At 40.7% G+C, this 26,232-nt stretch overlaps 1 protein-coding gene across 1 annotated transcript in view; it reads left to right on the top strand.

Annotated features, from left to right (window-relative positions):
• The window catches only part of FHDC1 (FH2 domain containing 1), a 32,284-nt gene extending 7,515 nt beyond the window's left edge, over positions 1-24,769 (top strand). The window contains exons 3-11 of the mRNA XM_066548187.1: positions 395-497; positions 8,543-8,628; positions 8,710-8,810; positions 11,480-11,550; positions 11,668-11,775; positions 12,672-12,742; positions 15,060-15,177; positions 17,423-17,587; positions 20,722-24,769. Coding sequence (XP_066404284.1) covers positions 395-497; positions 8,543-8,628; positions 8,710-8,810; positions 11,480-11,550; positions 11,668-11,775; positions 12,672-12,742; positions 15,060-15,177; positions 17,423-17,587; positions 20,722-22,767 — 2,869 coding nt within the window. The 3' untranslated portion in view covers positions 22,768-24,769. The remainder of the gene's footprint in view (positions 1-394; positions 498-8,542; positions 8,629-8,709; positions 8,811-11,479; positions 11,551-11,667; positions 11,776-12,671; positions 12,743-15,059; positions 15,178-17,422; positions 17,588-20,721) is intronic.
• Positions 24,770-26,232: the final 1,463 nt, after the last annotated feature.

Here is a 26,232-nt window from a genome sequence, read left to right on the forward strand (position 1 = left end):
TATGTTCAGTTGCGAGTTTATGACTTAGCATCAGAGTTTGCTGATATTAAGCAGTTGAGGTGAGTTTTCAGGTATGGTTAAGGGAAGCCCTTTTACCTCATGTAGCAGTGCCTGTGAGCTGCCTTTTGCTGGCTTCCTCTCTTTGTAAACAATTAGAAAGGGGCAATTGCAGCAATGTTGTCAAGCTGTTCCATTGGTGTCTGTATTCACTGATAACGTTGCCCTTCAGTAAAGGCATCACTGAAAATGGTGTCAGAGCAGTGCTGCTGTGGACACTGATGCATCCACAGCCTCTTTATAAATCTGTTGAGTAGCCCAGGTGTGGTTTTTTCAATCTGTCTAACTGTTCACCCTGCAAGTGTTAGAAATATGTGTGCTCAATTGTTTTTTCAAGGTCTGCCGAATCCATCATTGAAGATATTTATCATGGAAGAAGTCAGCCCTATGGTTCTGAACTGCTACATGAATTTCTTAAATTATTACCAGAAGCAGAGGAGGTAAATCATGGTTTTATGTGGAACTTATTTTTTGTAGAGTTCTGCTGACTGGGATTCCAACATGAAGTTCTGTAAAAGAGGAATCTCAACACCTTCCTGAGGCTAGGGAAGAGGGAACAGGGAACCACTGAGTGCAAATGTTTAATCTTCATTTGACTTGTGGTATTGAGGTCACAGTATAGTCATTCCCTTCAAGTAATTTCACCTGCTTTTAAGGAGTTGATAAGACATATTTTGTTTTTATGATGTCCCTTTTGTCCCATAAACAGCAAGACCTGGAGCCTTCCCGTGTGCAGATAACTGCTCTAGGGAGTTAGAAAATTCAGAATTGAAGTGTATTCTAAGCAAACAAATTTCACTCCTTTGGCACCTGCCTCATGCCTTCCCATTGCAGTGCCTGTGAGTTGAATATTGGTAGCCCTGTGCTACTTAGTGCCTTTTTACCTTCTGGTTCACTGCCTGCTTGGTTCATCTGGGTCTGTTTCCTGGCCTGGCTACTGCGTTTCAATAGGGCAGAAAGGCAGCTCTAACCTTCAGCACCCATGGGATTTGCTACCATGGCTTAGTGCTCAAAGGAGATGTGTTAGAAGGCACAGAATTGCCAGCAGTACCTTCTCAATGTTCCTGTGATCACCATATGACCAACATCCAAGCACAGCCTTCTCCCCTCCTATCCCAAACTTCAGGTCTATTCACATGATTAAAGAGGTGAAGCTTCATCAACTGACCTGGGAGCCCTGCTTAATGATGTACAGTTCCTTGCCTGCTCACTCTTGGCACTGACCCATTTGTGTGTACTTGAGAGAAATGTAAACCACAAACCTGACAAAATTAGCATTAGAATTGCTTGGGTGCTTCACATCAAAGTGAGTGGCTGAAACTTGGGAAATTGCTAAGTTAAGGTCCATGTATAGCTCAACCTCAGCTCACATGCTTTACCACTTCAAGGTCATACTGCCAATGCACTTTGTTTCCTCTGTGCAGCAGCAAATCTCAGATCCAGTCATGAGTAGAACGTGTTACAGTCTTTTGCTCTCAAATTTATGACCCTAAATTGAGCTGCTTTTGCAGACAATCTTGTAAAAATTGTGTTATGTTAGTATACTTGATTAATATATCTCTTAGATTTGGGAGGATATCAACAAGTTGAAATGTAATCAATCAAAAAAAAATAGGTGACAGTAGTTCTGGGACCTCAAAACCATTCCCTCTTCCCTCTTTGTTTGCATTGTAGTACATATTCCATTATATAAACAGAATTTATCTCCTTCCTCTGAAAGTCAGACAGAGGAGAACAGTGGAGTACTAACTTGAAAGAGAGTGACTTCTTTTTAACTTTGTGTATAGTCAGAAAATTAGGCTGAAGGAAAAGTACTTTTTCTTCTTTTCCTCTTTCTGGCTTAGATATTGGTTGTTATTTTATGACAAGTAGAAAATCTTTCAGCTAGTGTAGTGTATGTGATGTAAATGTTGTCATTCAGCTAGAATTGTTTAAGTTGTTTGTCAGTTTTGTATCAGTTTATAAGTTGTTTATCAGTTTTGTCTGCAATGGTCAACTAGATGCATTAGCTATCCAATAGGTACTGCTAAGAGTGAAAAAATGTGTTTATTTATTTGACAACAGATTTGACAACAGGCCTGTCACTCAGGTTAGTGGGGCCAGAGGATTTAAGAAGTGCTTTTAAGGAATCACTTGAGAAATTAATAGAAGATATTCTATGATACAGGAGGGTATTAGAAATAAAGGGGCATTAGACATGAGATTTGTTGCTATACCCAAGGGAAGGCTGGGAAGAGGCTGCTTTCCAGTGTGCAGGTGTTTGTATGTATTTAATTAATTGCATGCATCAGAAACGGGAAAGACTCTCTTTGTTACTCTTCTCATAATTGTTGAACTGTTTTGGATTTTTCCCTTTGAGAGCTGGATGGGTGGTGGCAGGTAAGACAGGGATGTAAGGGCCTGATGCTTCTGCTGGTATGGAAAAATCTTTCCATGCTTTCATGTCATCATGCATGGTGTGGTCTAAGAATAAATGGGTCCAGTAACTCATTTACTACAGTAGTTTCTAAAATTTTAGTGTAGACAGTTAAAAATTTTGTTCTTTTCAGGAGCCGCAGAGCTTTTTGGGTTTTTTTCACAATTTTTTCTCTAAATGTATTTTCATTGTTCTCCTGCTATATCCTCTTACTTTTTCTTAGTTTATTGTCTGCATCCTAGACTGAATACCTGTCTCCTAGAATAGTGATTCACCATTTGCTAAGGGAAAGGCATCAGGAGCTTACAGCCCCACACACAAATAATCCAGAACCACTAGAGATACCAGGTGAAGTGGTGTTATTTGTTCTGTGTTCCCTCTTCTGTTTAATACCCCCTAATTCCTTCTTTGTCATATCACATGAGATAGCTTTAGCAAGCTGTCATCACATAGGCCTGTCCTTGCACAATGTTGCACCCATCCTGAGCAAGGATTCCCTGGGATTGCCCTTTCCATACTTCCTGTTCTCCTAAGGACCTGCTTTGTTGTTGTAAGAGTTGAGAATTGCTCTGAGCAGGTCCTTGAGCACTCGGGTCCTGAAAGGTTAGCAGCTATTCAGTTACCAGGGCAGACTGTCTTGCTGCAACCATGGGTGGGCTTCTGCACTTCCTCTTTGTGTGCTCTTCCAGCAGCTCAGGTATTTGCTGACACATTTCCCTCTATGCACAGGTTTCTTGCAAGCTGCAGTGAGGACCAAGTGCCTTCTGTAGGCTCTGCACCAGTAACTGTGCTTTGAGATGCCTTCCGCTTTTTCTTTTCTATTTTACCATAAATCCGTAGTCTGTAAAAGTGAAAGGAGGGAGGGGAGTGCCTTTCCTCCTCATAGCTGTAGAAAGGGAAACTCTGGACTATCTTGTTTCTTCTTTTTTTACCAAGAAGTTAAAGTTTACAGTTTACCTGGTGTGAATAAGCACCAGCTTTGTACTCCAATTGTATCTTATCTAGAAGTGTTGTGATATCCAGTCACATTACCTGAATGTGCTCCATGTCTCTTGTTTGACTTTTGTGACATATTTCAGATCGTTTCAGTTCATTGTATCTCAAGCACCTGATGGTATTCCAGCTCTTTGACAATGGAGGCTTGGTCCTTGGGCTAGCAAATACATTTAACATCAGTTGTCTTTAAAATTATTCTATTTGCACTGTTGTAAGTGGCAGCTCTATTTGCATGCAGAAATAGGTGTCAGTACTACTAACTTTCTAGCTGTTTTCTATGAAAAATTCCAACAGCTATCAAAGTTGTGGAGATTTTCACATGTAAATGGCAAATACAGGCTCCTTACTGAATATTTTTCTCAAACTATCAAGACTATTAACTAATAAGACTATTATTGAAATATTGGCACTGCTGTGAAGTATTTCCTACAACTTAAAATGTTTGGGTATTTTCAAATGTTTAATTTGAAAAACTTGACAAATACTTGAAGCTGGCCATGATGGAGCTTGCTGCAAGGCTCCACTCAATGTTTTGTCCAGGGCTGTCGGGGTGTGTGCCCTGGCCACTATACAGTGGTTAGAGAAAAGGCCAAGCAAATTTATAAAAATTCTCAATACATTAACAACTAGGATAAGATCACTGATTTTGTTTAAGCCTTCTTAGAAGTCCTGCTGTTTGTACCATACTGTGCTAAGCAGTTTTGTAAGGAGAAAGAAACACCTATTTGGAATCTCCTTTGCTTCATCCCTTTTTTCAGTTTCGTGTTTTTCCAGGCAGCCTTGACTGAAGCGGTGGTCCTCTCTGCTGTATCTCTTCTGAGAAGTTTCCTAGTTGTTTCTGAATGATACCCTGTTGAAATGGCTGACAGGTTTTATTTACTGGCATCCTGACTAGAGCAGAGAAGAAGCTTTTAGCTGCTTTTATGTGCATGTTATTGCAGTCTTCAACAGGCCCAGACTGGCAAACATTGAGAGAGTCCAGTGTTTAACGAGCTAGAATAGCCAGAATTTGTACTTTAAATACATACAGAAGAGAGCATATCACACAGGTAATCAGCTCACCCACACACATGCACTCCCAGGTTATCAACACAGTGGCTCAACTTCCTCCATAATGTCTCAAGCCTGTCCTTTGCCTGTGTACTCTGGTTTCAAATCCCAGCCATCTGTCACCTGCTTTATTGGACCTGCTTCTGTCAGCTCTGCCCTTTTCAAACCATGCCTGTAGTTAAATGCCCCCTCCTTTCCACAGCCAGTCCTTCACAGGGTTGGCCATCCTTCAGAGCATACATCTCCTTTTCCTTTTTTGACCTTTATGGTTACCTGCAGGTTATCCTCCCTTTCTTTTTATCATTTGCTGGTAGTGGTTTCCCACTGCCCTGGCTTGTGCCACATCGTGCCTCATTGCACAAGAAAATGTTTATTCCTCTTCTTCAAAGGTCCTGCATAACTACAAGATCCTGCAAGGTTTTATGCCATAAAATAAAATCCCACTAGAAGTGCTGCTGGCAGCTTAAAAATTACCAAGAACTTGAATACAGTAGCTTTTGTGTCTGCCAGGTGCAATGGCATACTTGCAATGGGCATCTCTGCTGCAATTGTTCACAAATCAAATCAAAGATCAGGCTTTCTATGTTTCATAACTGTTCTTAAAATTAAGCAAATTATATATGTGAGAACCTTGTGTATCTAAAATCAGATTGAGTGTGCATGGGCATGCATGGACAGTGCAAATGCATATTCCATATACAAATATAATGAAAAACTAAATTAGTAGCTCGGCACCCAATTTGAGTAATACAGAACTGAGCATACAATGTAATTATGCTCTCTTGCATATACACATTACACTGACATATCTCAGTACATGGCTGCCTACTCTTGTGGAAAAGTTTTGTTGTGCTTCAAGAAAGGAGGTCAAGGCCAGAATTGATAGGGTTATTGATTATAATTTTATAGTAAGCTACATTTTTAGCTCTCTTGTGTTCTGAAGCCATCTACTATATCTGCTAACATGATTAATAGTGGACATGGTTGTCAATCCCCATGGTTTCTTTGCAGCTCCTGGCTGCAGTTGGTATTTGAATTTGACCCCCACTTCTGGGAGCCATCAGAGAATCTCAGTTTTCTTCCAGAATACTTGGACAACCTGGCAGCAGAGAGTAGAGGCAGTTTCATGAGATTTTGAATAGTCACCCATGGAATGCGTAATGACAGACATCCAAAATGTGTTCCAGTAATTTTTTAGTTTTGGTGTTCAGAAGTTGTTTTTTTTAGTTTATTGGTAGTGTTGATAAAGTCAAATAACTTTTTATTTTCCTTCATGGTGAGAATTATTTTTAAATTATGAAAATATTAATAAAAAAGGGAACACAGAATAATTGCTGTCCTATCTTTACCTTAGCTATTTCCCAGACTATTTACTATTTTAAGGCCAAGTTAACAGATGATTTAGTCTTCTATGTGAAAAACTTCAGACGTGTATGGAGAACCAGGCTGTGTTTGCTGAATTCCAGCGTGAAAAGGACCTTACAACTCTGTTGTGTTCCTGTTTTGTCTGCTTGTGGAATAGGTCACTGTTCTCCATCATCCTTGGGTTTTGGGCTTCTTGGGTGAGCTGCCTTGATGCTTCTTACAAAGGTAGCTTGGGATATCTAAGGAGAAGACAGTGGGGGTTAAGGTGGTTGGTGCAGGCTGGGAGAAGTGGGGTGATGAGCACACCTTTGTTTCAAGTCTGATTTCACAGACTTTCTTCTGGGCTAAGCATTGCCCAAAGCTTTTTGCATGGTGACATTCACGCCCCATGCTACCCTTCAGAAGGCAGCCTTGTCAATGTCTTCTGTTGTGCATGTTTAGGAATGTTCCTCCTCTGAATTAATTCTGGGATTTAGTACTCACTCATATGACTCCAGGCGTTTTTCCTGGTAGGATAGAAGAGGATTTCATCTGGTGCATGTAAAACTAAAATTCCACATAGAAAACATTGATTTTTACTTACTGTTTAAAGTATATTTAAATATAGTACTGGTAGCATGAATAAGTTAATATTCCTGTCTCAGGATCGCTTGTTGTACACTTTTTGTGCATTTAAGTCTTCAAATTGCATCTTCCTAGAATTAACCTGTGGCTTATATGATCTGATTTTGGTGAGGTGGCGTGGGTTTTTTTGGTGGGCTGCTTTTCTGTCTTTCCTCCCTCTCTCCCATATCTGATTGCCTGTATCCTTTTCAGGCAAACACTGATATTTGCAAGATACTAAAATGAGGTTGGAGAATTTGCAGATTTTTAAGGTTGCAGTCCACTAATTTTGGGAAGCTAGGTTAAAGAACGCCTTTAAAGACAGAGATAGTATACTATCTCTCACTCCCCACTTAATGATGGAGAAAAAGTGTTTATTTTGGGTTTGTTTCTTGATCATTTAACACCTTAGAATTATCAGGAATGTCAAGTCTGGTCTTTCCTGTTTTTTTGTTGACAGACTTCTTGAATTACTCAGTAAATTAGGAGTTTTCTCAGGCCTAAAAAAATTGGGTATGCTGTTTATCTTTAGAAGGGGAGCTGTTGTCTGAGTGTCTTGAGTTAAATGGGGGGGGGGGGGTGGTGTTAGGAAAAGAAGCTAGATATCCTGAATAAAAATTGCTCTCTGATTAGAGGTCTTATCCTTGGTCATAAGTTTTTATTAGGTTTTTTCCTTGTTCATTTGTTTGTTGATGTGGTTTTCAATTTGAAAAGAAATTATTTTCCATTCTGTGTTTAACTTGTATTTTTATCTTTCTTAATGTGTTCTCAACATTTCTATTTTTTCTGGTGTGAAAAAAATGGGAATAAAGCAGAAAACAACTGCTCAAAGAATCATTTCCTTCAGTTAGTTCAGAACCCTGATTTAGCATAGTATATTTGTCTTCCACTACAGATCAGCTACTTCCTAACTGTCAAAGCAGAAAAGTAACTGAAGTGAATAATTTGTAGGCTGATTCTTTAACAAAACCTGTGGATATCTTGCTAAATCACAGCAGTGGGGTAACTGTTGATGCCCTGATGTAGTGTTCTTCTCTCCAATAGCTTAATATGCTTTCTAAAACTAAAGACCATCTGTGTAAGTGTGGTTGTGAATGGGCTTTAAGTGTGGTGTTACACAAAGGAAGGATGATGGGCTGGTGTATAAATCACTGGAAACATGCAGCTGCTGCTGCTGGGTGAGAACTTGTTTGTTGAATAAAGAAATAGTGTAACTGAGAGTGAGCTCTGCTTTTGAACACAGTTGCTCTGTTGGAAGATGTGGAAGAAATTCCAGTTACGCTTAAACATATGTGCATGTATTTTTCAGTTCTTCTATATAAACAAATAGTGAGTATGTGGGTGGATCAGTGGCATCAGATCATGCAAATATATGGATTTTGGTGGAGCTGGGAAGGAAGATTGTCAAAATTAATGCAGTGGTGTTTCCTTTGCATGTAAATGGTGTCCTCAGAGTACTGACAACAAATTACTTAAAATGCAAGATTGCATTTATCTTTAAAATAGTTCATATTAATGAAAAAAATGCAAACTCAAGATCATGAAGTTTACCCCTTAAGAGCATTTTAGGGGAAATGGTTGAAGCAAGTATCTTGAAAATCCCTGTAACTGAAAGTTTAGTTGTGTTGTGCCAATAAGATCTTGGCAGTCCTGTGCTGAATATTCTGAACACAGTTATGCTATGCCCAAGTGTACATCACAGTTGTTAAAGTTGAGGGTCATTTTTCAGATCATCATCAGTATCCTAAACGTAGTGATGAAAGCAATCATTGATCAGAAATCAAAATCAGCAATCAGGGCCATCAGCATGGTTTCTGCTGCTGGACTGTGTAGCTAGTGTTCTGGGAGAAGAGTGAGGCTATTTTTTAAAATTTTTTTTTGGTTGGGGTGTGTGCAAATTACAGGATCTTGGGACAGTGAAGCCATTCAGTCACTGGGTGGATTTTCCAATGCCTTCATTTAAATTTACTGCTTTTCAAGGTGTTGCCCTCCAAAGTCAGGTTAATCTTGATCTTTCATTAAATTCTTTGCTAGTGTTTTTTTTTCCTTTTCTAGGTAAAGAAATTAAAAGCCTTTGATGGAGATGTATCAAAACTGTCTCAAGCTGATTCCTTCATGTACTTACTAATCCAGGTGCCAAAGTAAGGAGATGGTTGGTTTGTTCTGTTTGTGATAAGTGTTCTTTTTTGGCTGTCAGTTCTAAACCTGTTCGTGTACTCCAGCTATGCTCTTAGGATTGAAGCCATGGTGTTGGAGAGGGAGTTCTCACCCTCCTGTGCTTCTCTACAGGATGACATGAAAATTATAAGACGGGCAACAAAAGGTAATTAAATATGTTGGGACATGCCTAATACTCTTGTTTTTGTTAGCATGTTAATTAGCCTGCATTACGAAGACCAGAGCTTGAATTTCAGGTACCTTAGCTATTAAAAGGAGGCTAACTCCCCTCTGACAAATGCCATCAGGGTGTGCCTGGTGGATCTTTGCTTCCAAAATCAAAAATCTGGAGACTTTGGGTACACTAGCAACAAATTCATGTTCAAAGCCTAAAAGTAATGTATCTTAAACTGACAGAAGCAAAAGTGTCTATGACCAAATTAGGATGTCATCTTTTGAGTGCAGTTTGCTCGTTCCTGCACTGCTCTCCCTCTGATGGAATGTGGTTGTTACACCTCTCTGCTTATTCTTTCAGAGATCCATAGAAAAAAATGACTATTTTCTAAATTTCTCTATAGGCTACTTCCTTTTGAGGTGGCAATATTGATAGGTTAAAATCTTTATTGTAAAGAATACCTTTGCTATTCCTTGATTTTCTGTTTGTATTCTCTGTTTCTCTGCATACCTGTTCTACTCTTTACATTTCTCAAGTTTTGAACTGCTGCAGGTGCCTGTTTGTTGGGTAATGTAGGGTCTTCTACTCTGCAGGAAAATAGTTGATTTCCTGGTTCCAGTTAAACATTAATGCTGACCCTTTACATTATCTTGAGTTCTTCTTTGTCCTGTTCCTCAATATGAAATTCGTATTTCATGTTGGAAATTTTTTGACAGGCTACTAGATCACTGCTTAGACTGCTTGTAGTGGGTATAAAATAGTGCACTAATTAAAATATTCAATTATGAGCCCTGGTGATTAGAATAGTCCTTTCAAGTGAAAGCAAAGGGAAAAAAAGCATTTTCCCACCAGTGGGGATTGAACTTCTCATTGACTCAGGAAAGTGTGCAGTACTTAGGATTAGGTCTGAGTTTGGCCTTTTATTAGCATCTCTTTTAAATCATTGTTCTTTGTGTTTTGAGCAACAGACATATGTGAGGGAATATGTTATGTATAAAAGTAGCCACACCTTAACGTCCTTCGTGTCCTTCACCCAAGACATATGTAAAGTGGTGAATTAATGCCCTCCAGAGAGGAGCCACTTTGGTCTCCAGCTCCTGCATCAGGCCAGTCACACAAATCACTGACTGGGCCTTCCCTGTGTTCAGTCCACTTTGTCATGTGCTCTTCTCCTTTTGGTCTTTTCACTCCAAGGTTTGTTGATAGCCTCAAGTTGTTTAGGAACTATGTCTCCTTTTCTATTGCTGTCTCCTAGGTTTCTTTCCTGTAATTAAATGGAGAGAATATTTACTTCAATTTTAATGCTGATAATCACTAAGGGTTAGGATGGTCTAAACAGCCTGGTGGATTCTCACCTAGCCTGCAGATGGATGGATGTCACAGTGACGCAGGGCGGGCTCCTACTGTGTGAAGTCTTTAGGAGTTGCCTTCTCCTCTTGGCCTTGTGAAATTTGCTGTTTTCTTATTTATTCTCTCCTCTCTCTTCATCCTTGTGTCCTCACCTTGGATCTATCTTGTTAGATCAAATGTTATTTAACTATTTCTATGTTTTTAGGTTGCCAGTATTGAAATACAAATGTGTAAGGGCTATGGGCTTCCAAAAGAATTCATTACTGTATTGTGTTGTGCAGCTGAATGCAGGATAAATTACAGAATGTGGACTTGGAACCAAACTAGTTTTTCAAAGTATTTACACTACAATCAAAAGGATTCCACCTTTTATTTTCTTCATTGATATAACATATAGTACCTCACATTACAACCAGCTCATAGTGATTTTCTTGCCATATGGATAATTGCAAATTTGGAGTTGCTTGGTTTGCTGTGCTGCATTTATTAACTCTTTACAGTTTTGAATTTCCACATCTTATTTCTAAGGCAATCCCTCTGGTGCACATATATTGTTTTTTGCACATACACTGTTTTTTGCTGGTATATGGCTGGGTGAAAGGGTGTATGACTTTACACAGAACACTACTGTGCATTTTGCAAAGAAATAAACATACATACATATAAACCAGGCTTGTGTGATGGGAAAACTTTAAAAGGCTGTTTTATTCCATGTGACTCCATGTCACACTGAATACAACTTTGTGCTAAATCATCTTTGATATGACAAGTAAAACAAATGCTGTTCTAAGTTGGTGATCATACAGAAATAAAATGATGATTCATAATGGGAGCGGGATAAGCAAGGAAAATTTAAACATTGTCTGCTATCTTTTCAGGCCTTACGGCCAAGTCTCCTAAAAAAAGAGTAGTTGTTCAAAAGCCCAATCCTGGCAGATGGCAAATGGATCCTGCAGGGTGCAGAACACTTGCCTCACACCGGAATAATTAGTAGGTGGTGAGGATACTTAACCACTTGCATGAGACATTTTGCACATTGCAGAATTAGGCCCCAAATGTTTCCTTAGCTGCTGGAGGTTGCCTTGGAAATACTACACTTGCTAAGTTAAAGTCTGAAAATACACTTGAGGTTTGTCAGTTGTGCTTGTGAATTGGAATTAAATAGTGCCATTATCTTTCCCATGACCTCTTCAGTTTATTGGAGTTTCTTGTCAAATTTTAAAAAAAAGCTGGAGATGAAAAGGAGCTTGCTAACTGACTATATTTCTAAACAAACAATTGTTAGACAGCAATTTCCTTGTTCCTTACAGAGTTAATGACTTGTGAGGAGCTGCATTCCATATTGCACTTGGTCCTTCAGGCTGGGAATATTATGAATGCGGTAAGTGACATCCCAAAGGGAGATGGCTGGTGGGCTGTACTTCCTTGTTAGTGCTGCAGTGCTCTGATGTCATGCCTCAGCCTCTCATTTGCTCTTCTGCAAATTGTTTCTTTTTAGGGAGGTTATGCTGGCAATGCTGTTGGATTCAAACTGTCGTCGCTGCTCAAGCTGGCAGACACGAAAGCAAACAAACCTGGGATGAGTCTGCTGCATTTTGTTGCTCTGGTATAGAAAATGTATTTTGCTGGTATAAGCAACTTCTGCAAATATAGGTTCATTAATTGATACACAATATAAGGGGCCATGTGCCTCCAAAAAGCAACTGTCTCACAGCTTTGATTTAATCTTCATCTTTCTTCTCCTGCCATGAAATTCACCAAAAATTACCTCTACTTGGTCATCCTATCGGGAACCCCATGGAAAGGTTAAGTTTTTATATCATGTAGAAACTTGCTTTCATCAAACTTCTTCACTGTAGATTTTCTCTTATTGTCCCAAATTCTTACACTGTGGAAGTGATTTATTTTGATAAAAATTCTCTCAATCTTCCCATTGAGTCTTTTGAACAGCCTTCTTGACAGATTTTTCTTCCTCCCTTAATGACTGATGTGTGTTTTTTAAAGCTGCTGCAGACATTTTCAAGCTATTTTTCCTTCCTTTCAAACTTTTTGATTTTAAAAGGGAGAGAATTTAAATGCATCTATTTGACTTTGGTTATCTGTGTACAAACTGGCTTAAGAGATTTAATTGGGTATAAATTGATGTTTGTGCAGGAAGCATTGTATCTCCTCAAACAATGGCATCAGTAGATTGTTCTTTCCCTGACATTCCTTATTAATACATCTGGCTTGTGTTCACTGGCAGAAGCAGCTATTATTTTACAATGGAAAATATGCAAAATGGAAGCTGTTGTTTAAAATCTCCAGTTCTGATCCCTGCCTTTCTTTAAGGGATGCCGTCCACTCAGTTGTGTTAGGATTGAATGGGAAGAAAAACAATGCAGGAGAGAAACCTTTAAGTGCCCTCCCAGAAGCTTTAGAACTGCCAGACTTAGGGATTTTGGCATGGTGCTGGAATGTTAATGGATTGTGTGTGTTTTGGTTTTGTTCTATTTGTTTCAGGAAGCCCAAAAGAAAGATGCTGCTCTTCTCAACTTTTCAGAAAAAATTAGGAGTGTTCATGATGCCGCCAGGTGAGTTAAAAGAAAACTGAAAACTTACGGTTGGAGTGAAATTGGAATTTTCTCATTTGTGAAGCAATGAGGCTTATTCAGGAAAGTCTTGGCACAAAAACAGATCTTTACAAATGTTTACTGTAGCTTTGAGGTCTTCATTTCCATTTACTAGCAGAAGTATGCCTGCAATGTGCCTTCAGGTATGAGGTTTTTTTATTACATGATCTCCATAGGTTTTTGGTAATTCTGTCTCTGTCAAATATATGTGCCTTTTCATTACTTTCAAGGGATTGAGCTAAAAGCATGATACTATTTTTCCTTAATCCAATTTCCATCAATTTCTGAGCAGGCTGCAATACTTTTCCAAATCTGGTATCAGGGGCAGGTGCTGGCCCTGGCTTCACTTAGATGCTTTTTGAGGTTTCATTGATTGGAAAATCTGAAGGGTTTGTGGCTCTGCATTTTTTCAGCTTAAAGTCTGAAGCTGCGTAATTTTAAACTGAAGCTGATTCGTACCTCAGTAACTGTGCTTACTTGAGTGAGACAGTGTGATCTAAATCTGAAACCTGGAAGCTAGCAATGCTGAAGTTCTGTTCCCAGTTTTGCTACTTCCTTACTCTTGAGCTTAGGGCAATCTATTTACATTCTTTTCCCAGCTGCAAAATCCAGTTTCTTAGATCTGATGGAGGGTTAAGTAATGTCTGCAAAAGACTGAAATCTTCTGAGGAAAGGAGTGGCCATGGAGTTAATCAGAAAATTTTTGAGGGACCACCTGTGTGGCTCTCTGCCATCCAACCCACACACCTTTTTGGCAGTTTGCCATGTGGCCTGCTGGGGAATGTAGCTTTCCTCAGCATCCAAGCCCCCTGGCAAACAGGAGAGAAGCAGGCAGAGTCCCAAATTTGGTGATATTTATTTTCTAACCACTTTGTTCTTTGATCACCTTTGTTAACACTGAAAATCTTCTGTTGTAACTCATGCTGAAGTCTATTCAGGGAGTGCACTTTGTACATGAAAATGAAACAAAATTAAATATGTACCTCACCACTGGGCATGAGGAAGGTCTTTAGAGAGAATTGTCATGTACAAGTTGCTCATAAATCCATCCAGTTAGAGCATGTTAAAACAACTACCATTACGTTGTTTATTTTTTGTTGTCTTTCCTTCTTTACTTGTAGGCCATCCTCTTCCTCCTTCACAGGCAGAAAAATGTAGCCTGTATTTTCTACTGCTTTTCTTAGTTGCAAAACCACCATGTTTTCCCCAAACAGGGAACTATTATATATATTACTATTATATATATAATTATTGCATATATAGCTCTAATATGATATTAATTTGTGTGTGTACTGACAAACTTACAGATGTGTCACCATCTGCTGCCATGTGCATTTCAGTCAGGCTGCCACAGGTTCTTCAGCTTTAGTGTTTGAAATTCATGCTGCTGGTGAGACAACCTTAGGAGGAGCATGTGTACAGTTGTTAGTTCATATCACTTGGCTACCTATACTGCTTCAATTCCTAAGCAAAGTTTAGTTATTTTGTGAAGGAAACGCCATAGGTTTAGAAGCATTTACCCTCAAAGTGACTGGGAGGTTTAGGTGGGAGCTCCTGTTATATGGAAAGTGGGTCTCCCAGGACAACACTTAGATTACACCAGATCAGATTCCTGTGAGCTTCAGTTTCTGAGTTCCCTTTTCACAGCAGCAGCTTCACTGCTGGTGTTTAGTAGAAGGATGAAATATTGTAACTGCAGGGTTGAGACTGTGTGGGTTGCATTGCTGTGGCTGCTTAGAAGAGTGTGATGTGCAATTTCATGATGCCAGATGCTACTGCCAAAATCAGTAGTCCTGGCTGATGGTCTCTTGTGGCCCCCTTTTTGTGGTAGCTCCTGGACTCAAACAGTCATGTAGTCAGTTGGACCAAGCAAAGGATCCATCTGGAACAAATTGGCTTTTTCCTTTTCCTAGGTTAATTTTCAGTTCACAGAGATGGCTGGCCATCTTGAAAATGAGTGCTAGGCACCAGGAGAGAAAAGGAACACCTGGACAGAAGCAGGGCAGCAGTAACCTTTTTAAGGTTAGGTGGGTAGGACTGGCTGGAGTTAATCATGAAACCACACCCCATGGGAATCTTTTCAGGTTGCAAATAAGAAGAAATGTGCTTATCTCTCTCCTAATTTTCAGTGTCTACTCTGGAAAGATTTCCTGAACAGGCAGGTCTTGTTTGATAGCCTGTTTGCACCTCATGTAAAGCATCCACTTTTGCAGTTGTGGCTAACCTGTGGGCCACTCCTTCTCTCTTGATAAACGTTCTCTGTACATGCTATTTTTAGGTTATCCATTGATAGTGTAGAAGCAGAGCTGCACTCACTCTCTGTCAAGACAAGATCTGTTAAAGACAGCATCCGACGAGACCCAAAACTCTTTCACCAGATGGAAAACTTTCTCCAGGTTTGTAGGATATCTGTGTTAATGTGTTACTGTTGCCTGAATACAGCAGCATTCCTCAGCTGAATGTAATTTGTGTGGACCTGTCAATAAACAGAAGCACTGTTCTAATATGCCTAGCCTGTCAGTTTGTACAAAGGTGTTCCAGCCTCCTGCTGTTTGTCAAGCAAGATTGTTGGAAGGGCTGTGTTTTTACAGGGAGGGATATTGAGTGTACATTGCCCAAGGCTTGTTAGGCAAGCATGTTTAGTGCGTGCGAAGTCACTGATGAAGATCAGTAGTTAAAATATAAGACAATTTGGAGTGGTCTCTGGTTTTGTACTTTGCAGCTGCCCAAAATATAATGTCTGCATGTTAGGTTATTCTGGAGCACATCAGTTTTAGCTGAGGGTGTGCTGAGGGACGAATCTTGATGGCTGGGTGACTGAAGAGATATTGCTGGAAGCTGGAAGGTTAAGGGACTCTTTTCTCTACTAATTTACCCTTAACACAGAGTCTCTCTTACTCAGAGCCATACCATTATGCTGTGTGGGTTCTCCTTTTTTTTATTTTATTGAGTACTGCATTGACTTTACAGGCCTGGATGTATATAGCACTTACCTTGGAAGCAGAGTTCTTGGTATTTTCTGAGTATGTGGTGATGCCCTGAGAAATACATATTATACTTCAATTAAATGATTTTTTTCTGTTTCACACTACAGGTAATTATTAAAAGTAAGAAGGCAGGTGTTGATCTGGAACTTAACCCACCCTGATTTTCAACTTGCAAATGTAGTTAATAGTCCCTGTAGTTTTTCAGGAGATGAAAAGCTGATGAAGAAAGGGGCAGGTTAAGATTGAAATACCTGTCCTCATTCACTCTGAATTGTTGGCTTTTATCCATTGCACCCAGACTCTTTAATGTTATGTTTTAACATGTTTGGGATTTTAAAAAATTTAATAGGTGGTTTTATGTAACACTACAACCTTGTTTAGGCCACATTCCAAAAGAAATGTTGGGGAAAAAATAATTTATAAATGCATACCTTGCATAAACACTTCCGGATTTTGTTTCTAAATTACAGGTGATAACCAAGCTGATCTAAAAGTCAGCTTTGATTATTTCACCCTTGTGAATAAACTCCTGAAATATGTGGGAGGAACTATTTTTTGATGTATGCTTTTATCAGTTGTCCAGTTTATCTTCAGGTTTTATTGTGGACTTATTTGTCCCCTCTTTTTTCTTTTTTTTTCTTAAGACTAGCAAGTCATATTTATTCCTATCCTAGTGGTAAAATTTTCCAAGTAATTCCTGAAAGGAGGTTTGGATTAAGTGGTCACCAGTGCCTCCAGCTGCATTTTCCCACCCCAGTGCTACATTATGAAAAATAAAAAATATTTAGGTGACTATGAGTTAGAGAAGAGATTTGTCTGAAAAATTAACTTTTCTTCTCAGGTTACTTTGAGCTACAGGTGGTGTCAGATGGGGGATTGTGCAAGAATAGAAGTGGATAGCTGGTGATGCAGACAGAGGAGACAGGGCACCTAATCAAAGTGTTTCAAGGAGTTCTGCTGCTCAAAGTCTAATCACAGCCTTATTCTCTTCCTCCTGAATCTTCTTCCACTAAACTAGTCTCATCCTGTCTGTATTGCTCTGTACTTATGATTCAAAGTGCTACTTCAGGGGAACGTTTTCGGGATGTGTTAAAATACATGTATTTTCAGTGGTTCCTTGCCTTTCAAGTATGAAAACCTTTTTTCTTGTAGTCTGTGGTCACCTTAGGAAGAAATTGATTTTGTGGTGTATATCCATGAATCAGTTCATGTGTGTTTTTGGAAAAGTGGGGTGGAGGAATTAATCCTTCATGCTTAGTTGAAGGTTGAAGGGGAAATGGGAAAATAAGGAATGAGGAGCTTTTAAGGAGCTCCCAGGACGTCTGTCAATGTTTTAGTACAGTCTTTGATTTTACTCATCTAAAACTTAAAGCAGTAAGTTTGTTCAAGGGATTTTGAGCTTTTTCCTGGTTTCCATCCTAGTCACGAGAATGTACATTTTGATTGATCCATTTTTCCTGACTTTCTTTACTCAGTTTGCTGAAATGGCATGTGTCCTTTTGTTAGTACAAGATCTCCATCAAAATTTTAATTTCCTGGGCTCTGTAACAGCTTCTAGCTTGGAACATGAATTTCATAAGTTCCTAATATATGCATGACCTGTTGTGACTTTAATTTTTCTGTCTGGTTCATGTGTGTATGGTTTTTGCTGCAGTTTGCTGTAAGGCATCTGAAGGAGCTTGAACACCAGAAACGAGAACTGCAAAAGGAGGGAAATGCTCTCATTGACTTTTTCTGTGAAGACAAAGAAACTATGAAGTTGGATGAGTGTTTCCAGATATTTAGGGACTTCTGTATAAGATTCAACACATCTGTTAAGGTAAGAGTGCTGAATGGGATTCTCACACTTCTGAAATGGATATTGGCTCACATGAATTAAGTTGGTTTTTCTGCTTAAGGGGCATTTTGCATCTTGTAGTATTTGATCTATTTGCTCAAATGACTACAGAAAACTGCACTCCTGGAAGCATTCCTTGCCAGAAGCCAGGTGGGAATGGCCATTGTGAGCAGCCCTGCTGCTCGGCATCTTCTGTTTCAGGTGGGCGAGACCACTGGGATGATTGTTAGGGTTGTTCATTGACCTGCTTGTAAGTGCCACCTCCCTTCTGTTTTGGTGAGGAGGCTGGTGGCTACTAAGCTGAGCTGTGAAACAGATTGCACAGATTTCCTGACCATGGGTCACTGTTCAGGTGTTGGCCTGGTAGTGTTGGATAGTTGGAAAGGCTTTGAGGTGTGCCCTGCCATTCCTTGGATGTACCTGCCTGAATCCACACTAGCTCAGGCTCTCCACTGCCTTCCTCTACGTGGCTAGAGGCACTTCACCAAATAAAGTGAGGGCTGTGTATTCTACTTTGTCCTTTCAAAGGATTTTTGTGGGTGAAAACTTGAAACAGGCCTATGGCAGCAAGATACCTTATCCCCAGTGTGACATTCATTCGCTGAGTACCCTGAATTGGTCCTAAATAATTCAGGAAATGTACTAAGATGGAGGAGCAGTATTGGTGTTGGTTAGTTTTCGTACAGCAAAGTCTGTCTATTGTTACAGACATTTTTTAGGCCTATATAAATAGAATTAATGAGTTGGATCAGTGCCCTTTTGCAATCTGCCTTTGGCAGCACTTTGGATAAAAGCTTTGTTTCAGAAAGAAAAGAACAGTATTGATTTGGAGCGAGCTGACAGGATGTTCAGCTAATGTGCCTGTTGTACCATTAGTTTGCCTAACCTTTACCACCCAAGACAGCACATAGTTACAGGAGGGTGCACATTGCACAAATGTCTAAAACCAAATGGTGATAGCTGTTGCAGTCAGTTTAGCAAGAGAGGACTTCATCCAGATTTGTTCAAATATTGGGGATTGAAGATTTCATTCAGAGTCACATATTACATTGGTGGATGGATAGCTATCACTTTTGAGGTCCCCTCTTTGTAATAAGCACATACACTCTAAATAATGACAAATTAGACTCTTGCTTGCAAATTTGAGAAGATTTGCTTGCTAACTGTGGATTGACCATTGTTCCTACAACATTACCAGAACAATTTAGAATAAAAATGGCAGTTCTGACAAAAGAATGTGATGTGTTGACAGCACGTCCAACAATCTAAAAAGTTGGCCTGTACCACCATGGCCATGTGCACATATTTCAAATATTTAAACATTTTTGTAATTTTTTGGCATGTCTAACTATGTGCTTAAAATAGGTTCTTCATCTGAGTAAAATCTCCTAAAGATATTCTGGGTGAGGTTAAAATATTCTTTTTCTAATATGGTATTAGTATCTGCCACTATTTTTAACAATTTCTCTTGACAATGGCATATTTAAAGTTGACCTTTAGCATTTGGCAAGAATTCATTCTGTAATTCCATACCTGTGAAGGAAAGCTTCCTGCCAAACATTTTTCCTGAAATGTGAGTTTTTTCTTTTTCCTTTCTTAGATGTTCAGGTTTCTTAGGTCTCTAATGCATCCTATCTTTCAGAGCCCAGTGTAGTCTCAAATCCACTTTAAGAGGTGTAGATTAATCCATTCATCCCAAAGCATTAGGCTTTTGTTTACTGAAAGCTTTCAGGTGACTTTTCCTAGTGGTGCAGCTCTTCTGTTGTCACAACAATGGGAAGATTGAAGTACACAAAGCGTTAGACAAATAAAGGTGTGATTTTTTAAACAGTGTGTCATTGATTAGACCAGATTTAACAACATGCTGGAAAATCATGTAATTTTTGAATCCTCTGTCAAGACTAGCCTCTTCTTCCTTTCTTTTGCTACAGCTGTACTGGCTGCAGCAAGCCAAGTTCTTCATTTCAGAAAGTAACCCAGAAAGTTCAACCAAAGGTGCAGTTAAAATAAATCTGAAGCCTAGAGGTAACAGTTAAAATGCTGATATTCACAGTAAATCACTGCTAATTATTTTAGTAAAAAAGTGTTTACTGTGTTGTCTTTCAAATTCAAACTACCTCTTCTATGGCTTCCTGAACCAAAATCCCTCAGTTTAGCTGCCAAAATCTCCTTCCTACCGTGGGCAATCTCTGTACTACAGTTGGCAGTTTTTGAAACCGACAGTGATTATGAGATCCAAAATTGAAGTGAGACATTGATTGATGGTCCTTGAGTGGTGTCAGTTGATGTCTAACTATTGTGAGGCATTGTGTTAACTTTTCTATTTGCTTTCATATGCAATTAAGCAATGCCTTTTCACAAAATTTTCAGTCTGTAATGGTAGAGGAAAGTATCACTGTGCAGAAATTGGACTTGCTGAGGAACAGTTGCAGTTGTAGTAAGGTAGGTTGGAAAAACTGCATTGGCTGTGTGCTGGTCAGACAAGTTTGTCTTAAAATACAAATGTTAAGATTAGATAGAGGTTTACTCACCTGGTAAGACTGCCACCTTTAAACTTAGTGAGGACTTGGTGCTCTCCATCTTATCTGGAACTCTTTGGCTCGAGCAAAGAGTGCTTGGGCACTGGAACAGGCTGCCCAGGGAAGAGGTCACGGCGCCGAGCCTGACAGAATTCAAGTGTTTGGACGATGCTCTCAGGCACATGGTGACTCTGGGGGATGGTCCTGTCCAGGGCCAGGGGTTGAATTCAGTGATCCCTGTGTGTCCCTTCCAACTCAGCATGTTCTGTAATTCTAAAATGTGACATCTGCTTGGGTTTGATGGGTCAATTTGTTGGTCTTTGCAAGGTCTGGTGCTTTTTTTCGCGTATGCTGACCAGATGGATGTGTCATCCCATTAGTTATGCAGGGAGCTGCTCTCCATAGGGTTAATGGTTGCAGGCTGTGGTTGCCAAGGTGATTTCATGTGTGTGTATGTATTGGAGGTTGGGAGTGGGTGACAGCAGTAGGAGCTAACTTCCATGGGAAGAAATAAAGGGAGAGAGGAAGGAGTGTGCCTTGTTCTTATGCATAGGACACTGTCCTCTGAGATACATATTTGTGATTTTCCTCCTTCAGGAGAATAGGGAACGAGAGATCCAGGAGCTCCATAGTCTGCAAAGGCGAAAGGAGCTGGAGGAGAAGCGTCAATCCTGGGCAGCTGGAGAGCTTGGGAGCTTTGGGCGGAGCAGCAGTGAAAATGATGTAGAGATGTTGGCTAAAAACGGACTTGGAGAATTTCTTCCCTTCTTGCAGCAGAGGCCTCAAAGCCCTTTGTACAGAAACACAAATTCCAGACGCTCTCGACTTTCTTTGGGGATGACTGCAGACAGGGAGTTGCAGAGTTTCCTGGAAATCTCCAAAGATGAGGATCCAAACAAGTTTAACAGCCTTCCCCGTGCAAACACCCGGCAAGCAAAACCTAACGTAGCCTGGACGGAATCCAAGGAAACAAGAGATCTCAACTTAAATACCTTGCACTTACACCAGCAGTCTGAAATGGAAGTGAAAAGTGGTGGCCCCGTGCAGGTGCCTCCAGCTCAGCCCAGCCACCTCAGCGGCTCAGCCAGTCCTGGTGCCCATTTCTCACAGAGGAGCACCGACTACAACTTGCACACTTCCAACGTGTCCTGCGAGGAGTCCACAGACATAAATGCTCTGGCCCTTGCAATTGAGGAGCGTGAACTTGTTAAAGGGTTACGAAAGTTTGATATCCAAGGAGCAAAGCCTGCAGAAGATGCACCTTTAATATATTTAGAGGATGCTGGTGGGACAGACCTGGAGACTCTGGATGATCTGAGCTTCCGTTCCCTGAGCACTGCTGATGATGAGCTGCCTCCAGCTGGCAGGAGTTCCAGAGAGGCCCGTGACCATCAAGCCAAGACAGTGGGTTGCAAGACTGAAGCTTTAGAGCCCAGCAGCAGCAGCCCTATGTCTATGGATACAAGTGTTTCAGGAAGTAGGGAAGATGGGCCGGTGTGCTACATGTCAGATACCACGACTGATTGTTCTTTGACATTGGACTCTGAAGAGGGAAACGATTTTAAATTGGCAGACAATGAAATAAGAAGTGAGGCTGGCAAAGCATGCTCTTCTGGCAATGATGCTCAACACAAGGCTAGATCTTTCTTCTCAAACCTGAATTCCACCTCTGACAAGGACCTGTCTCTTCACACTTCTGCCAATGATAAGGATGATGCTGATAGCAAGCACACCCTTCCTAAAGAAAAACCCATAAAAAATAAAGATCCAGTAGGACCAAAGACAAACTCTCTAAAAGATCGATCTCCAAGCTCCACAAAACCCAGTAGCACTCGCCCTAACCACACAGCTCCTTCCAGACCTGTCAGAACTTTAAATGCCTCTGAGAATGAAAGTATGAGGAAAGTAGTGCCTATTTCTCGGTCGAACAGGGCACCCAGCACCGTGAAAAAGCCAGAAGCCAAGCCAGCCCTTCGTGAAAGCAGCACCGTGGAGAGTCGGCTGTCTCACCGCAGCTCTGTCCGAGGCACAACAGACACGCTGCCAAGAAGTCCCTTCAGGCACAGCATGTCAGTAGAAGAGCCAAAGTTACGAAGGGGTACTGTCACCTCAAGCAGTGCTCATTTCGAGAGGGACAGAGTCGCTCTCAAGAAGCCAATCTCTAAACCCATTAGGAGTAATGTCAAATCAAAGACAGATGAAACAAAGATGTGTCGCTCCAGTGTAAAACCCCAGACCCCTGCAGATGACACCAAGGTTGCCACAGTCAGTATTCCCAAAGCACCACCTGCTGTCCCAAACTTTGCAAGGAATACAGTGGCCTCTTCTTCAAAGCGTGCAAAAGTGGATCTGTCCACCTCATCCAGACCTCCACCCATCACAAGGTCTGTGTCCCAGAGGCTGCCTAAAGGGAAGCCAGCAGCGACCTCTGATGATCCAAATCCAAAGGAGAACAGCATGAGTACTTTAAAGAGAGCAAATAGTGCTAGAGTGGTTGGAAGAAGCATCCTGCAGGGTGAAGCTGTCAGCACCAAAGCAGAGCCTGCACCAAAGGAACAGGGAACAGTGGAAAAGGCATCTCTTAAACTGAAGGATGCAAACCGAACCACAATTGGTAAAATCCTGAAGCCATTATTGAAATAAGGGAGAGGCTTTTTAATCTTGGAATGTGAACACTTGTCCAAGCACTGGATGTCTGTGTAGTGAAATTCCTTAAAACACTAACCTTGCCAATACATGGCATCATGTGCTTATTGAAGTACGGCACACTGTTGGAAAAGGGCAAGTAGCTGTGTTCTGGTCTAAATCCTTTTTTATGAATTTGAATGTATTTAAAGCTACTGTGATGGAATGTGAGCAGAACAGCAAATCTTTGCATTTGTGATAAAAAAAGTTACCAAAAGCCAAAAAGTTTTAAGAAGTTTTAACTATGAGATGAAACACTTTGTGATAGAAAACATGGATTAAGGCCAGTTTTTTTTGTGTATATAAGATTCTTCCTAGGACTCAAGCCTTTGTGCTTGTTGTTTTCTTATTTGATGTCAAAATGAATCCTGTGGAACAGTACTGAAATGAACTTAGGTGATTGTACTTTCCATTGTTTTCAATTCCTTGGATTCGGGAGCTCTTTTTGCCTGTTGCAAAGTCCATTGCTGGCAATTGGACAGACTGGGAACTGCTGGCCAAAAAATTGTAAAACACGACCTTTGCTGTTTATGGCTGTCTTTAACCTCCCTGAAGAATTTATAGCATGTTTTATGAATGTGTATGTGTGTCTGGGGAAGGCTTTCTGCTGGGCAGGAGGCTTGTTCTCCAAGAATGTGGCAGCATTGTCTTGCATGCACAAGTGGATATGGCTGGTGCTGCATTGGATAGCACAGCTGGAGGCTGTGCCTGTTGGAAGGGCCATTGGCATGACGACTACTCCTGACTTGTTTTGATCACAAGCAAACTTGCCAGCTTTTGGTCATAGTGAAGTGCCATATATTTATGATACATATCAGGATGTTTGCAGTTCAGCTCTTGAAGGCTGCAATGTAGTGCCGAGCACTTTCTTACCATTCCATGTTTCCACTGGTTTGTATACTACCAAACTACTTGAATGTTGCAATGGCTCTGATTGAGCCATTCGTTTCCCTGCCTCCTCCTCCTCCTCCTCCTCTACTCCTTCTCCTTGTCAACAAGAATATTTAGCATGAAACACAGAGCTTACGCATGACAATGTTTTTGTAGAGTTCTTTGGTTGCTTCAAATGTGGGTTTTTTATGTTTAAAGACTCTAAAGGAATTAAACTAGCATTTGATAAGCTTTTTGCAAAGTAAAAAACACCCCTTTTTACTTGCAGATACAAATTTAACTTCTCTCAGACTAAGATACAGAGAATGAGGGAAAACTCATTCAGCATGCTGTGCATCTTCCCAATAGAAATGTATTTAGGTGGAGAAAGTGCTGTTCTCCTAAGCATTATTTAAAGAATTGCCTTTTATTCACTTACAAATGAAGCCTCATTTAAGAATAAAATAAAAAACAAAAGGGAAATCTCTTTGGACAAGTGGCACTGACATGCTAGTGCTAGATCTGTTTGTCTGCTCTATCCCTCTGTGCTGGGAGAGTGTAATTCAGTGAGAATGAGCTCACATGCTTCTCACGGGCTGGTATCAGGGACAGCTAGCTTTGAGGTTTGAATCTGGCAAGGGGCCTTTGGCTCCTCCCACATACTAGCCAGTCTTGATGCAGACATCATACCCAAACACCATAAAGTATTGCACAGGGCCTCTTGTTTGAGTCTGTCCCACAGGGAGAATTTATAGAGCCCACTTTTCTGCAAGGGCAAATGTTTTGCTTTTTGGATAAGCTTTTTGGACACTGCCTGCATTGTGGGTTAGATACAAAAGCATCTCCCTTTATATTTGTATCTGTATGGATGTATGCACATCTGCAAGAGCAGATGATTGACATTTTTCCTTTTTTTTAAAGAAAGCAACAAATTTTATTGGTAGCAAGCTTGAAAAATAATTTAAATGTGTTTGGAACATGTAAATAAATTTCTATAAATCTGTGTAAAAGAAAACCAACTGTATTTAATGGAACATTTATACATTTCTGAGTAACTCGGTAGTTTAATAAAGTTCCCATTTACTGGGTATGGTGTTTGTACTTTCTCCTTCCTATTACACTCTTGGCTTTGGTCCTGGAGATCTCAAGCAGCTGAGTCTGGGTGGGTGACTGTGGGAAGGACTCTACAGCAGAAGTTGTGGTGTTTAAAATCCTGGGTTTGTTTTTATATTGAGACATGCAGTTGAACTGCAGTTTCTGAACATTACTGGGCTGGGACTTTCTGCACAGGTTTGGGTATAACATGGAAGGCATTAGAGGTGGATGCAGCACTTTGTGTACACGCTGTATGTTGTGGCCAAGACAAGTGTTCATGGCACTGACAAGTCTGGATCTGTCGCCATCTTCATGCCTTTGAGCTTAGCACACTTTATTGAGAAATTCTGGTCTACAACTCCCAGGACTGTGGAAATACAGAACAGCCTGTTTTGCAGGAGCATGTGGTGACTTTTGCACTGCAATTGTGAATTTTTCAGTTTTGTCCCATTCTCCCATTATTTTTCCTTCTTTATTGCATACTAAAGAACATCTATTCAGCAGAAAAAAAGTGAAATCCAGCCAGCCTCCTTATCCTCAGGGAACACTTCCTCTTCTCTGCTATGGAAATCATTTCTGGACTGGAATTGCTGCTTTTTGCAAACTTGTTTAGCCCCTGACTTTTCTAGTTTGGTGAGTGTCTCTCCCCATTTGGAGTGGCAAGCACCTGCTGTCTGCCAGTGCTGAGTGACGGCTGCTGGTGGAATCTACGTGGGAAAGCCCTTCACCATCAAAAGGTGTGTCTCAAAAGTTTGTTTTTTTAAACTTCATTTTTATGTCAAAAGGGTTTATAATTACCAATTCATTATTTAAACTACCAGGTGTCAGAGGCAGCAATGCCCTGTAGGTTAAATTTCCCATGCCATACAATCTTCCCAAAGGCTAGCAGGGCACGGCACTCGCCTGGTTGCAGCTGGCTTTCACAAAAGAACTCAGACCTTGTCTCCTGCTTGGTTCTGCTGAGTGGCTGATGCTTCTGGCTGTGATCTGGGTCCATCAATCTCCTCTGGTCACTACTGAGGTGGCAGTGAAGTGGGGGGGAGCCCAGGGGACCATGAGGGTAATCTGGAGCTGTGGAGCTGGTGAAGATTGAGAGATAGAGGGAAGCTGTGGGAGTAAGAGGTGCTGATTCATACTTGGAGGAATTTAATATTCACATCTCATGTGGGAACTGCATACAAATGAGGGGCTCGGTGGATCCCTCATTACAACAGCTCATTAAATTATCAAGAAAGACAGAAAGGGTTCCCATCACACCTCCCACAGTGTACAAGCCTGGACTATGTCATTCAAAATAACCCTGCAGTATCTTTCTAATCTTAGTGTCCGTCTGTGTGGATGGATGCAGACAGCCACACGCTGGCTCCTGCCTAACCCTTCCCGAGCCAGCTCCGTGCTGGAGGTGTTCCCTGGGTGCTGACCCCGAGCTCCCAGCCCGGGGCTGTCACTGCACATCCT

This window comes from Molothrus aeneus, chromosome 4 (assembly GCF_037042795.1).
Source record: "Molothrus aeneus isolate 106 chromosome 4, BPBGC_Maene_1.0, whole genome shotgun sequence".
Classification (NCBI taxonomy): Eukaryota; Metazoa; Chordata; class Aves; order Passeriformes; family Icteridae; genus Molothrus; species Molothrus aeneus.